Source organism: Centropristis striata, chromosome 4, assembly GCF_030273125.1.
Source record: "Centropristis striata isolate RG_2023a ecotype Rhode Island chromosome 4, C.striata_1.0, whole genome shotgun sequence".
NCBI lineage: Eukaryota > Metazoa > Chordata > Actinopteri > Perciformes > Serranidae > Centropristis > Centropristis striata.
Window position 1 is genome coordinate 30,659,380 of NC_081520.1, and position 13,993 is coordinate 30,673,372.

At 37.2% G+C, this 13,993-nt stretch overlaps 1 protein-coding gene across 3 annotated transcripts in view; it reads right to left on the reverse strand.

Annotated features, from left to right (window-relative positions):
- The window catches only part of fam168a (family with sequence similarity 168 member A), a 34,196-nt gene that overhangs the window by 15,329 nt on the left and 4,874 nt on the right, over positions 1-13,993 (reverse strand). For 2 of the 3 annotated variants that reach the window (XM_059330503.1, XM_059330504.1), the window contains exons 2-3: positions 5,378-5,485; positions 4,587-4,678 (exon numbers count right to left, since the gene is read on the reverse strand). In XM_059330503.1, coding sequence (XP_059186486.1) covers positions 4,587-4,678; positions 5,378-5,439 — 154 coding nt within the window. In that variant the 5' untranslated portion in view covers positions 5,440-5,485. The remainder of the gene's footprint in view (positions 1-4,586; positions 4,679-5,377; positions 5,486-13,993) is intronic. The other variant, XM_059330505.1, reaches the window with a different exon arrangement.

Below are 13,993 nucleotides of genomic sequence, written 5' to 3' on the forward strand. Positions count from 1 at the left end.
AAAAAAAACGTAAAAATTGCTAATATTAACAGTGGCTTATGACTAAAATTCTTTAATTTGAGCTTTTGTTGCTTTTGATCTAATTGGAAATTGAATGTCTTCAGCATTTCAGACTGGTTGCTGGATAAAAAATGACTAATGTTCTGAGAAAATAGGATGAGCATTTTTATACTACTTATTTTAATTGTTTTAATGACAAAAATCAATCACCTACTTAATAATATACTTACTAATATATTACACAACATAGTGGATGATTTGATCGTGAGGACATAATATTTTAGAGTTGGGAATGAGACAGCTGAGTCTTTAACGTGAGATCAGGCTCATTTAGAGCGGTTTCTCAATTGGAAAAAAATCATCATCTCGGCTCAACAGCTGTAGCACGGCATGGTTCTAAAGATTTTGAACAAAATGTCTGGTGACATGTTCAAGTCATTAAATATACCGATTCAAAGCCTTGCATTAAACGATACATACACACGAGAGATGTTATTACAACCCCTATAAAACACACTGAACAATTATGGTTAACAAGGTGTTTAAGTTTGGTACTTAAGAACTAGAGGGAGGGACTAATATGAACACTGACAGACAGAAATGTCTTAACTTTATTTATAAATTGACCTGAGTAACATTTAACATCTCTGAACTGGCCCAGAGAGTCTATTACTACAAGACCCAGTTAAATAAGCAACCTAATACTACAAAAATGCTACTGAAAATTGCAGCCATGGAATGTAACTAAGTACATTTACTTTTGCATTGTTATAAATAGAACCACACGAAAGTATGTTAAGTAGTAATAAGGAGCCTGACCTTGACAATAGTAAAATGCTGCTAACATAATCAATATCTATAATAATAATAATCCAATAATATATTTGGAATGTATAAAAAAGATCTGAGTGGGTCCATTATGCATAACGAGTACTTTTACTTTTGATACTTTAAGTACATTTTGATGCTGATACTTTTGTACTTTTACTAAGTAAGTTTTGAATGCAGGATTTTTACTGTAGTGGAATGATTATGCAGTGTAGTATTTGTACTTTTACTTAAGTAAGGGATTTAAATACTTCTTCCACCACTGGAAAATTGAGACAAACTTAAAGAAGTTATTAAAAGCCTGGTGATTTACTTGATGAAACTGACTGAGTGATATTACATTATTCCTGGTGATGTCTGTTGGTCACAGTGAGTGTGCAGTTAAGATACATCAGTGCTTATTTTCTTATATTCAGAGGTCATCTACTATCAGTCAGATTTAAATATAGGAAAATCAACTTTCATGGAAGGTTTTATCATTTAAATGAGTCTGCGCTGAGTGTTTTTTCGCATCAATGGACACCAGAGATGGGCTGCTTAACTGACGCTCATGTGGAGAAAAAAAATAAGTCTCAGCCAGGAAATAATCCCTGAAAAACATGCTGCTCCTCAGACTGTCACGTTGTGTCTTCTAGTTCACATGCAAATGTAACTAAACAGGAGTGAGAGCACAGAGCTGTAAACTATACTAGCTTCCTCATTTTAATGCATCAAATGGACTTCTTAAATTATGTGTGCAACGTGGTGAATACAGGCACCTTTGACCTGCAGTTCAAACTCTGCACTGTGTTTTGAGAAATATAAAAACCCAGAGGGCAGAATAAGATTCACAAATCTGGAGAGAAGGGAACTGAAATGACCTCATGGAGGAGCCAAATTATCCCAACCCCATGCTTCTGAATCAGGTTAAAGTTTCTTTCATCTTTTCCTTTTTGTAACTAATTACGGTATACTGTAACAAATCTAACCAGCTGACTTGGATGTCAAAATGCGGAGCTGCTCTGCTGATTTTTGCTTTTCTCAACATCTTTATTATGCGTTGTTAAAATAATCTTAAACATAATTGGGCTTTTATATATCTTGTAAAATTTTGTTCTGTGCAAAACAGCTAATGCTTATAATGATCCACTCCCTCCACTGATTGCAAGCTGGCTTTAAGTAGGAGCTTTTTCGAATCATTGTTCTTATTTCTCCTTTAATTTCTCATCAGTATATCAGTGTTTCCCCTATCATTGCATTGCAGGCAGCGCATCATCACACCTACATACGTAACATACTTTAACGCTAAGTAACACATCGATATTATGACGATACTGTGATATAAAATTAGGTGGCGTCTGAGATTTTGGATATTGTAATATGGCTGTATGTAAGTGTTGTTTTTTCCTGGTTGTGATTTTCTGAACTTGCCGCATTGTTTTAGCTGTTCTGTTATTTGCCACTTTGTCATTAAGTACACATGGTTGATTATTTGTCTAAAATGTTGTTTGATATTTTCTGAAAGCAACTATAATCAACCCTACAATACTGTTGAAATATTAAATTAGGTATTTGGTCAAAAACATAGTATTTGCTTTGCCATTTTTCCAAATAAGGTTTTAACGCAGAGTAGGGCTGTGCAATATATCGATATAAAAAATATATCGATACAATTTCAAATGTTATATGTGGAGATGTCCCGGTACCGTTTTTTCCCTCCCGATACCGATTCCGATACTTGTGCTGTGGTACTCGGCCAATAACGAGTACCGATCCGATACCAGTATGTTATAAAAAAAATATATACTACACCTGCATGACTGTGATATGATTATCATTGTGGTAAGGCGTGCCTCAGGTTAAACCCTTTATTAAACATGAATAAATACAGCAGATTCAAGCCATTTATTTTTAAATGACACAGTATAAAAAACAGTAGTGCAACAGCTACTTGAATAAATAAATCTGGGGATCCAGGGGCATACCCCCCTGAGAACATTTTTGCCATAAAAGCCTAAATTTGGTGCCTCTCGCACATTCTTATGCCACTATTCCATCTCAATCATTGCATATTTTAGAGAATTATTGTATAAGAAAATAAGGGTTCTTCTATGTTTTATTAAAGGCATCTTATTTTGACAGTCTTCTTGTAAATTCTGTGGTGGACTCTGCTAACACGTTCATGTGCTCTTATTTTGAAAGCTACATGTGTTTGCTTTTATTTTGAAGGCGGGTCTAACACGTTCTTACCGTAACGCCTTATGGTGTTTTATCTTAACACTGAAAGTCAGAACTTGGAGCTCGGAACAACGTCGAAAATTCTGACATTCATGTAGACCTTGAACGCACCATTAGCCGCCGGACTCTATGTGTGCTGGGTTAATATTTGCGCTGTGATCCTTGCTCCAGGCAAGCTGCTTTATATATAAATGCTGCCCTTACTAGGGTTTGTCATATTTAGTTTTTTTGTAATGTTTGTTATTCTTTTCTCATAAATATATTTGTTTCATAGATATTTTTTATTTTTACTTAAATGTGCACTTTATGGAGCTTTGTTTTTAAAAAGAAAAAGTTCTCCTGTTATACAGTATTTTTCAATAGAACTACTTTTGATATGTCATGTTTGGCTTTGACTAAACATTTGCTCTCATTTTGCGATAAAAATATCGGGATATATATCATATATCCTTATTCAGCCCAAATATATCAGGATATGACTTTTGGTCCATATCACCCAGCCCTAACGCAGAGTATATACAGTATACACTATATATAGTGTCTCTGAAATGGTAAGAGAAATTACTTTACTCTTTGATTTTGGGTAGAAGGAAATTATTTAAAACAAAAAACTGAAAGAGCTACATTTCTAATGTCTGACCCCTCCAAGACAGTTGATTTAAAAGGAAACACAATGTTCTCGACCTTCTGCACTGAAAGCTTGTGCTTGTATAAAAATAAAAAGCCTCATGATGTGAACAACTAAATCTTAAGGTCATGGCCCAAACTCAAACCGCTGCTCTGCACAGAGCATCGACTCTGCTTTTTCATTGGGAGATTATTGACATCACCAACTTCAGTCAACACTTTGTGACTATCATCTCCCACCTCCTTTCACCCTTACCTAACACCTTCCATCCTGCATCAACCCCCTCTTTTACCAAAAATGCTAGAAAGTCTGTGAGACTTTTCCATTGTATGTGACATAGCTGTATACTACAAAATTGCATGTAGATACAATTCTATGGAATTAAATGTTTTGTTTTGTTTTAAATGTTTATTTTTTGAACTCTTCCGATTAGACCGCGTTTCTATAAACTTTATTCTGATGCAGCAGCCAAATGGTGTTTGTTGGGCGTAACATGAAATTGCACTTTAGAGACATTATATAAAACTGGAAAAACATGCAAAAGAAATCTGAGCAGTCTGAGTAACTTCTGGGTGTAAAAGTGCATGAGAATAATATGCATGTATCACTATTTTATTAGCAGCATCATGGTGCTGCTCTATAGTCTGATTGTGCAGCATTACTTATCCTTTCCTCTGGTAGTTTTTTGTTGTAGCGTGTATGGTAGTTAGTTATGGGATGCATGAAACAAAAAAGGTGAAGTTAGGTAACCATACCCAAAAAAGGAAGCTTTTGTAACTAAACAGCTTTTGGGAGCAACAAGACGCCATTCGCTCTATTTGAGGCACTCAATCACTGACTCAACACTTGTTTGTCACAGCCATCCTAAAAACATGTTGGTGCAGAGGATGACACATGTGAATGTTAGTCTTACCTGCAAAGGCCATGTTCTTAGGGTTTCCATATGGGGTGCCAGGCTGAACGGGGCTGTAGACTGGATTCATAGCTGAAGCTAACCTGTTCTTACTGAGAATGAGAGAAAAAAGCCAGTGTGGTGGGGAGGGCAGGGGGATAAGAGAAGATAGAAGAGAAATGGAGGAGAGAGACATAAGCCGTGTAAATTGGAAAGAAAATTGTTACTATTTCCAAGCATACACACACACTCATCACGCACAAAAATCCCAAACTCAGATTCTTAAGGCGACATCCAGCTGAAGGATTTTGCCAGCATGCAAAAAAAAAAAAAAAAAAAAAATCAAACCCTGTGAATCCTCACCCTCAAGTAGGCTCAACGTAAGTATGTATTAAAAAACAGACTTCTGGGAATAAATAAGGCACAAATACTGACACACAAACACAAGTACGCATGGATCCACTGAAAATAATGGTTTTAGTTTCCTGTGTGGCATTAAATACAGCTAGCCAAATGTTGCACAGCTGCTTTATTTTCAGTACCACAACAAGCAAGGCAGAGCGAGCTCTACCAGCCTGGTTTCCACTACAGGATTGATTGGACTGCTGGAAATGACTGGGGTGAAGGTGACCAATAACAGAGCCATTTATATTGCCTCTCCCGTAAGTCATCTCACCGTCTCCCACTGTGGACGAAAAGACCTCATTGAGAGCTCCAACTTTCCACTTACCTGGTCCTGGAGAATATGGGCATGGGAAATTGTGTACATGTGTGTGTGTGTGAGTGAGTGTGTGTGCATGCGTGCCCCGTACCTCTTGTGCGTGTCTGGTTGATACATGAAACTGAATTTGTCTGTGGGATGCCCGCTCGCCATTCTTGCTGTATGCAAATGAGGAAGGAGTGGAAGTGGATATGCAAATCTGAAATTAAAACAGCGAGAGGTCATGATTACAACGAACACAGGAGAAGGAAAAAAAAAATAAAGAAAGGAAAAAAAAAAAGAGCAAAAAAAGCAAGCACCAGTGCAACAGCAAATGGTTAGTGACCGCAGCAGGGGAGACAGTGATTAAGACGGTGCGTTTGAGTGAGTGACTGTGTGTCTTTTGACACTTACAAAAACATCTGTGCTAAATACAAAACACTGTATGGATAAAAAAAAATGTATGCAAATATCGTGTGAAAAGGACTGTCCCTTGTGTATAGGCCTACAAAACAGGTAGTGCAGGCTACAGCCTTGAGATATTTAATTAATTTCTGTGTATGTAAAGCCTAAATAATGCGTGTTTGACTAGTAGAAAGTGAGGAATGAGCATGGGTGCGTATATATGTGATGTGCTGTACAAAACATCCAATACAAGTAGCAAAGCAAACATTAAGCCAGCCAAATGAAAAGAAGCACAACACACCCAGTGAGCGGGCAAGTGACGGAGAACAAAACATAGTACAAAATAGGTCGTGTCTTGCACCGAGCCATGAGTAAGCATGATCCAGTGAGCATGAGCCAGAACCACAAAAGCATTGCACAAACACAGAGCGGAACAGCTGAGGAATAAATAAAGAGAGGAAAGGTGTGTGTGTGAGCTGTGTGTTCTTTGAGTTTTATGTGAGTCTTGTGTTGATTTGCACTTCCGCTGCTGAAAGAGATGGGAGCCGCTATGTGACGGCAGCGATCAGGCCGGTTCTGTCTGGTTTTCAGTGTAGCTCTGTCAAGTGTTATGTATAAGACTGCGTGAAATGTGTTGTGGCAAGCTCTCTGCACACAGCACATCACCCATTCACCATCATGTGTCCAATTCTGCTTCCTGTGAATTGAATATTACCAATAGACAAACTCAAATCAGACCAATCCATCCCAGGCTTGGGGTCATGGCCAGTTAACAAATCCTTCAGGTGATTATAGCTTCAGTGTCATAATTCCTGGGCATACGCTGCACCGCGGTGATGCCAAACGGCACCAAGTGACACTTGGCAAGGAAGCATCTCAGCGCTCCATCCAGGAACACTGACGTCAAAACGCCCAGAGACTCTCTGCAACTGAATGCGAGCACAAACACGTGGGTGCCATTGCTTTTGAGTCGATCTTTCCATGAATTCCTTAAAAACGTATATGCCCCAAAAAATGATTAAAAGCCCAAACCTGTGTGTTTGTGGGTGTATAAAAACAACAAAAGTGGTGATATGTCAGCTCTGGTTTATTACCCAAATTCATATCTCATAACAAATCAATGTGCCAGGGGAATTCATTAACCTATTGCTGCACACATCGCATAGTACATTCCTCATTAATCTACTGTATCTCCTATGATTTAAATCCTTCCTCTGGGGCAACACTGCCTCCCACCTTTGATTCCTTTCTGCCGTTCTTCTGCATTTAATCTATCATTAGATTTCTCCACCTCACTTAATCAGCTTCTCTACATGCAAACACCTGATTATAGCAAGATTATAGCAAAACGCGAAGATTATTACAACTGCAACATAAAAAAACAGTTTAACTGGATTATCTTAAAAATACAACCCTTGATTTCCCCCAAAAATGTCTGCAAGGTTCACAATGCAAGTTTTAAAATTCAACATGGAAGTCAATTGAAGTTGATCTGAAATGACCTACACAAGGAGCATAATGCAATGACAAAACTATACCAACTGTGTTCATCATCTTAGTATTTAGCATGCACAAACAACAAATGGACAAGTGACAAAGCAAAACTGGGACAGATGATGGTGCTAGATGAAAAGTTAAGTTTAGTGCAGTTCATCCTGGTGGGGACATGGATGTCTGTACCAATAAAATAAAAAACTTACAAATGTTATATACAGTCATGGAAAAAAAATAATTAGACCACCCTTGTTTTCATCACTTTATTGATCATTTTAATGCCTGGTACAACTAAAGGTAAATTTGTTTGGACATATATAACGATAACAACAAAAATAGCTCACAAGAGTTGAAGAGTTGATATCTACACATTTTCCATGGTTTTCTTGATAATGATTTTGGTTATTATCAAGAAAACCATGGAAAATCAGTATTATAATCATAACTTAAATTTGTATGCCATTTTTGTTGTTATTATATTTTTCCAAACAAATGTACCTTTAGTTGTACCAGGCATTAAAATGAACAAGATATTGAAGAAAACAATGGTCTGGTAATATTTTCCATGACTGTATAATATCACATGGCAACCAAATGGTAATAGTTAAGTATTTAAGGTAATAAAATACTTCAGTCTGGACTAAAGTAGTTGATCAACAGCCCAATTATTAAAGGCCATCATTAAAGCCAAGGACGTGAGCATGGCTTTTTGATTGATTTCATAATTAATTTAACATGAGCACTAGTTAGTCACATACTTTTGTTTTATTTTATTAAAAAACAAATGGAACTGCAGACTCTCATCATCTTAAACAATTATAGGACAAAATCATCAAAGTTATGGCAAAGCATGTAAGAGCAGAATATCACCATAGTCTGGGGTTTTTTCACGTGAGCCAAGTTGCAATGTGCATTTGAATGTGTAGAGTAAGTGAACAATGGGCGTTAACACATGGACAGGTGGCTAAGCTAACCCTGAGGTCTAGTGCTGCAAATGCAACACATACCCAATTACAGCTGTGCATGAAGACAGAAAAGACATGCGTTTATCTGCTTCAGCCTGAGAAACAGAGTGTGTATGTGTAGGCAAAGGTGACGATGAGTGAATGAGAACAATAGCAGGACCACAATGCGTCTAATGAAGGTGTGTGTGAGGAGTAGAGGACGGCAGAAACACTTGTGAAGAGTAGGAGTTTCTGAACACAACTCCCTTTGTTTTCAGGGGGTGGGGATGATGAGGCGCTTCAGACTCTTTATTCCTGAAAAAATAAAAATAAAAAAGCCAGAAGACCTTCTGTTCCAGACAACTATCTGAGTGAAGAAGACCATTTTCCATTTATATGTAGTTCAGTGAAAATGGGCAGAGGTGAGTGAATGGTTTGAAGCATTTTCTGCACTTAAGCCACACTTCATCAAGAAAAAATAACTTAGACAACCAACAATATGGTGTCATTTTGACAATATTAATATTACATCCATGCTTGCTTATAGAGACACTAGCAAACAGCTACTGTAAACTCTGAGCCAAGGGTTTGGGTTTTGTGTTCACAATGAAGTCTTAATGATTTTGTTGTGCTCCACTCTTTCCTGTAAAAGGAACATTTTTAAGAAATGTGCTTAGATATCATCTATACGGAGTCAGACAATAACAGATGCCATCTCCCTTTACGGATGCAAATACTGATTCATTCAGTCATCTCTAGGGTTGACTAATATTCACATTTGAATCGATAGTGATATAAGTAGCTGGAATTCCGTATCAGAACCCAACAGTACCCTTTTTCAATACTCTCTCTGTAATGTAATTTTAGTTGAAAAAAAATACTTCAAACGTAAACTTCCACATTGTTATTCTATGTTTAGGACATTTTGTTATTTAATTAGAATATTCTACACAAAATATAACCGCTCTCTACCTCTCTCTCCTCCCAAACAGCCAGTCAGGCCATCACCGGAGCATAGTGTGCTGTGTCAGAATATGTGTGTGTGTGTGTGTGTGTCGAAGGAAGTGTACGGCCACTTTTGGCTCACCATCATATTGTACTACATTATATTGCAGTGAGCATCATCTGTGAAGTGTAAGCGTAAAGACATGTAAGCATATATATTTTTTCTCATTATTTATCCAACTTGCTCAAGTACCAAAATTTTGCGCAGATTGATTTATCTACAGCTTTAACTAACGATTATTCTCATAACTGCTAATTATACATTTCTTTGAACTTCTCAAATGTGTTTTGTCCAAACAACATTTCAAACTCATCAATAGTTATTATAAATTAACAATTATTTAGGAGAAAGAAAACCAGCAAATTGTTTGGCTTTTTTTTCTCCAAGAAAAAATACTTTAAAATAACTTTCCTGTTGATCAACTGATCAGTTAAAGTTCAAGTAAGAAATTAATAATGGCAATCACAAGTTTCTGGAGCCAAAATTAATGTTTTCAAATTATTTCCGACGCATCAGGAAATGAAGTGTTTTCTTTATTTGATCAATTACTTAAAATTAACAACCATCAAGGTTATCAGACAAAGTATTTAACACTGAGAAGATAAACAATGTCTTGCAAGGATATGTTTAAGATCACAGAAATGCAGGAAATACATTTTTACAGATATTATATGGTATGTAGGTGCATTAAACATTTAACGTTTGTTGGCAGAAGCCACTGAGAGCCAACAGTTGGTCTGAATCTCAATTTATATTTTTTAATGACTTTTTGTAAAAATGGATTTCTCACTTCTCTCCTCTCCTTGATACAAACACATGGGACTTTAAAGACAGCAGGTCTAGCTGCAGTGTCACATAACTCCATCAGTCAAAAGGCTGCAGATGATGAAACTGTACATGTGACACAAAGTGTTTTCACTCATCTGCTGACAGCTTCTACACCTTTCAGTAGCTTATGACAATCAAACCAGCGACCACGTTAAAACACGTTTGGCTCTGTAACAACCTACCATCCTCAACATGAAATTGGATCTCACCACATTTTTTTTTCAGCTACCCGTCTGTGTCTGACACTGTGATGATGAAAAACATTTATCAGAAAATTGGATTTGCACTGAAAACTGACACCGCTACACAACAGCCAAAAGATGGTGTGTGCTGTCTAGTGGATGTTGTTTGCCATTCTGATTGGACTCGTTTAGGACTTATCGCTCTTGCACTTTCCAAATATTCAATTACACATTTCATTCTAGATTCTCCTCACTTGCAAAGGAATAAATGGCCATACAATCTCACTACAACATAAGGAATAAAAATAATTATTGTCTGATAGGGCTGTAGCTTCATTCATTACAGGGACAAATTCTACATTTGAATGCTGCACATACAGACTACACTTATATTAGTATTATGCTATTTGGAGAACTAGATTCTCCAAATATGCCGGCTGTGTAGAATTGTTTCCGATTTGTGATATTTGCTTCACTTCTTCCTGCCGCAAGAACACTTCGCTGGGAGGATATTGGCTTTCAATAAAATACTAGGAAATTGTAATAAATGCCTATTATAATTCACAATTCCTAAGTTTATCTCATCAACAGTCTAAAATGCAAAGACACTATAATTACTATAAAAAATGATGAAAACAAGAGAATCAAATCCTCAGTTTTGAGAAGGCGGGAATAGCATTTGTTCAGTGAATGTCAGAAGCAATTCAATAAAAAAAATAGTTGCTTTTGGTTAGTTAGTCGTTTTTTGTTGTTGCCTGCCAATATAGACAAAGTGTCAGTCATTGGAAGCTTGCACTGTGTCGCAAATAAACACATGTACTCTGACATTATTAAGAAGACTTTAAAGCTCCCTGGCTTAACCTGAGATATTTATCAGGACTTTGTTACGCTTAAACTCTATTAGTGGGACTTCATTTGGACTGAACTCACAAGCTATAGCCTCGAGGCCTAGATACAAAAACACAGCTTGCTAGCCTGCATGCTAACAGAGCTGGGGCTGGGTGTGTATATCTTTAAATGTTTTGTGTGAGCTCAGTAGTGTGATAGTCAGGTCTTGCCTTGTTTCAGATCTTCAAGGATTATGCCCACATATTTAATTTGTGTATGTTAATATGAAAATGTGCGTGTTGCAAAACAATAACGCTGGTTCGGCTCCATAAAGGGAGATTCCTGCAGCCTAGGGGGACCAGAAGAGGTAATAATGAGGGAGGAGGATTGTGAAAGAATAAACCTCTCACTCACACACACAGACACACACACAAAGAGCTACCATTCCTAGAGAACATGTACAATACAACACAACCCCCACACCGACTCTATCCTCCCACATAATACCTCACCAGGCATCTACTCTTTAAAGCAACAAATCAAAACCAGTGGGCGTCATCACACTTCAGCCCAGGAGAGAATAGCTGAAAAGCTTTTTTTTTTAATCCTCAAGAAGGCAACGTTTCACTTGGGTCATATGAAAAGGAAACAGAGAAATAAAAACCATAAGACGATAAACTGCTGAGTGTAATGTGGTGCGTCAATAGTTATTCTGCTCTTACGGAACAATTAATATTCAAAGTACCTACCTAAACAATGACTCATTTATTTCTATACTTAAAGTAGGCGGTTCTTTCTGGAGGACTAACAAAGCCCAGCCAGAACGTGGCGTAGCTGTTGATAACATGTTTGAATTTTACAAATGAACTAAATGAGTTTTATGTCAATATAAACATTTAAAAAGCAAAACGACAGTGGGGGCAGTGAGCAAGTAATGTAACCGGTGCATGACCGTGTAACACTGACTATCAGAGTAAGCCTGATTATTGATAATGGAAATAATTGCTAGTTGCAAACATACTGAACCAGTGACCATTGACCATCAACAACAAAGCTGCATCAAAGCTCCTGAAAACATGATTTCAAATGTATTTCGCTTTGACGCTAAATATTCATAGAAAAAATTGTGCTCATGTAGGTTTTCAGGGCCTTTAATACAGCAGCAAGTCTTACTACGGCATGATATCTAACAAATCACAGGCCCAAGGGACCAACCAACTAATAGCACCTGCTATCACAATCACAAATGACATCCATAATCAAGTCCAAGACCAAATCTATCTAACCACACAGCTCAAAGGCAGAATGATGGAATCAGAAATGCCCCCTGCCTTCAACACAATCAGACCTGCCCTGCAGCAACGCGCTCCAAACAGCCCTGGGCTATTTTAGATCTAGGACAGCACTATACACTTTGGGACAGCATCTCCCCTTTTCTCCGTGCCGGTCTCCTCCTCCTCCTCCTCCTCCTCTATTCTCCTTTACAAAATCATCTCATCAGTCACACACCTCATGGGTCTGCATCCCTCGATTATGTGACAATATTGTGCTGGCCCACAGAAAATGGAAATGTTACCATGAAATAAATACCCTTTAACATTATCCCTTTTTGGAGATTTCTTTTTACCCCTTCTGTGGGCCTTGATAACTAACACAAGTTAAGAAAGAGCTACAGTCTATTAAATAGCATTGAGAGTTTTCTGTGGTGTTGACATCGAGGTCAATATTTGTATTTTTTGCTATGGTGCAGTTTTCATTAAAATGTGTGATTTCAAGCAGCAGAAAGAAATCTAAAATTCATTTTTTGGTGTTAAGTTCATCCTCACTGACGTTAAAAGGAACAAGTAGGATGGTGAAAAACTTGTCCCCAACAAAGAGTCCTCATTCAAAGTGTTAATTAGAAGATTATTTGTAACGTTCTGTGAAAGGGAGCATCAAGTCATTTGGCTTTTAATGAGTTCTCACAGCAACTAGGGAATTATAACATCGATAGTAGGCCGGAACGATACTGGAAACTAGCCTGGAAGTCTATGGCCATGCTACTCGCCGAGTGAAGCAGTAACGCTCATTTATACACCAGATAATTGTGGATTTATCTATAGATGTGTTTCCATGAGCCAAAGTGAATTTCACTACTCCAGAGGAGCCAGAAAAATTGAGCAAAAACTTTAGATGGATGATAGTGGATTTATGCCAACTGAGTGAACTTTTAGGGCACTCAAATGCATGGCATTCATATTTCATGTGAAAATTATATAAATCATTATTTCTGCAAGTTAAAAATTCTACCTTTCTGAACTAGTTAACTACATATACAATATTATCAATCGGATTTTTTCACACAACATACTGTAGTGCATTTCTGTTGCAGAAACTAGAACGCCCAACAAGACTCATTCTTTCCCAAAATTTAGCTGCAAGTGAATTAGTCACTAATTCTAAAGAAAAGGCTGACCTAAGTATGCCTGTACAAGGCATACGTGCATCCTCAACACTGTGTGATCACTTATAAAAAAATTTGGTGCATCTTTGGCCTTTTGTAGTACATTTCTGTGTTTTTTGACTCCAGGCCACACTTACTGAATGCATAAAAGTCAAAGGTGCTTTAGAAAAAAATAATGAACCTAGTGCATCAAATATTATTGATTACTTGCAAATGCCACAGCAATCCAATTAAGATGAGAGAACAAATAATGAGCTGCTGGCCCTGAGTTTGATTGTGAATTTTAAAAACCCTTAAAACATTTTTATCGCTACTTCTTACTTTTCTACAAATTAGACAATGTGGATTGATTTTTACTATACAAGAGGCCATAAACTTGCAGAAAGCCTGGGACAACAAATTAACACTTAATTAAACTTTTGTTTTGAAAATAATCTACTTTAATTTAGCTCCTATAATTACCAGGCACTAATAGCAAGTGATTAAAAAAAGTGAACCCCCATTTCAAATGCAAGCATCCCTGGATTCATATTCTAAATAATCTGATCATAGAATGTACAGGGGAAAACACACATGCACACAAACACAAGGGACAAAA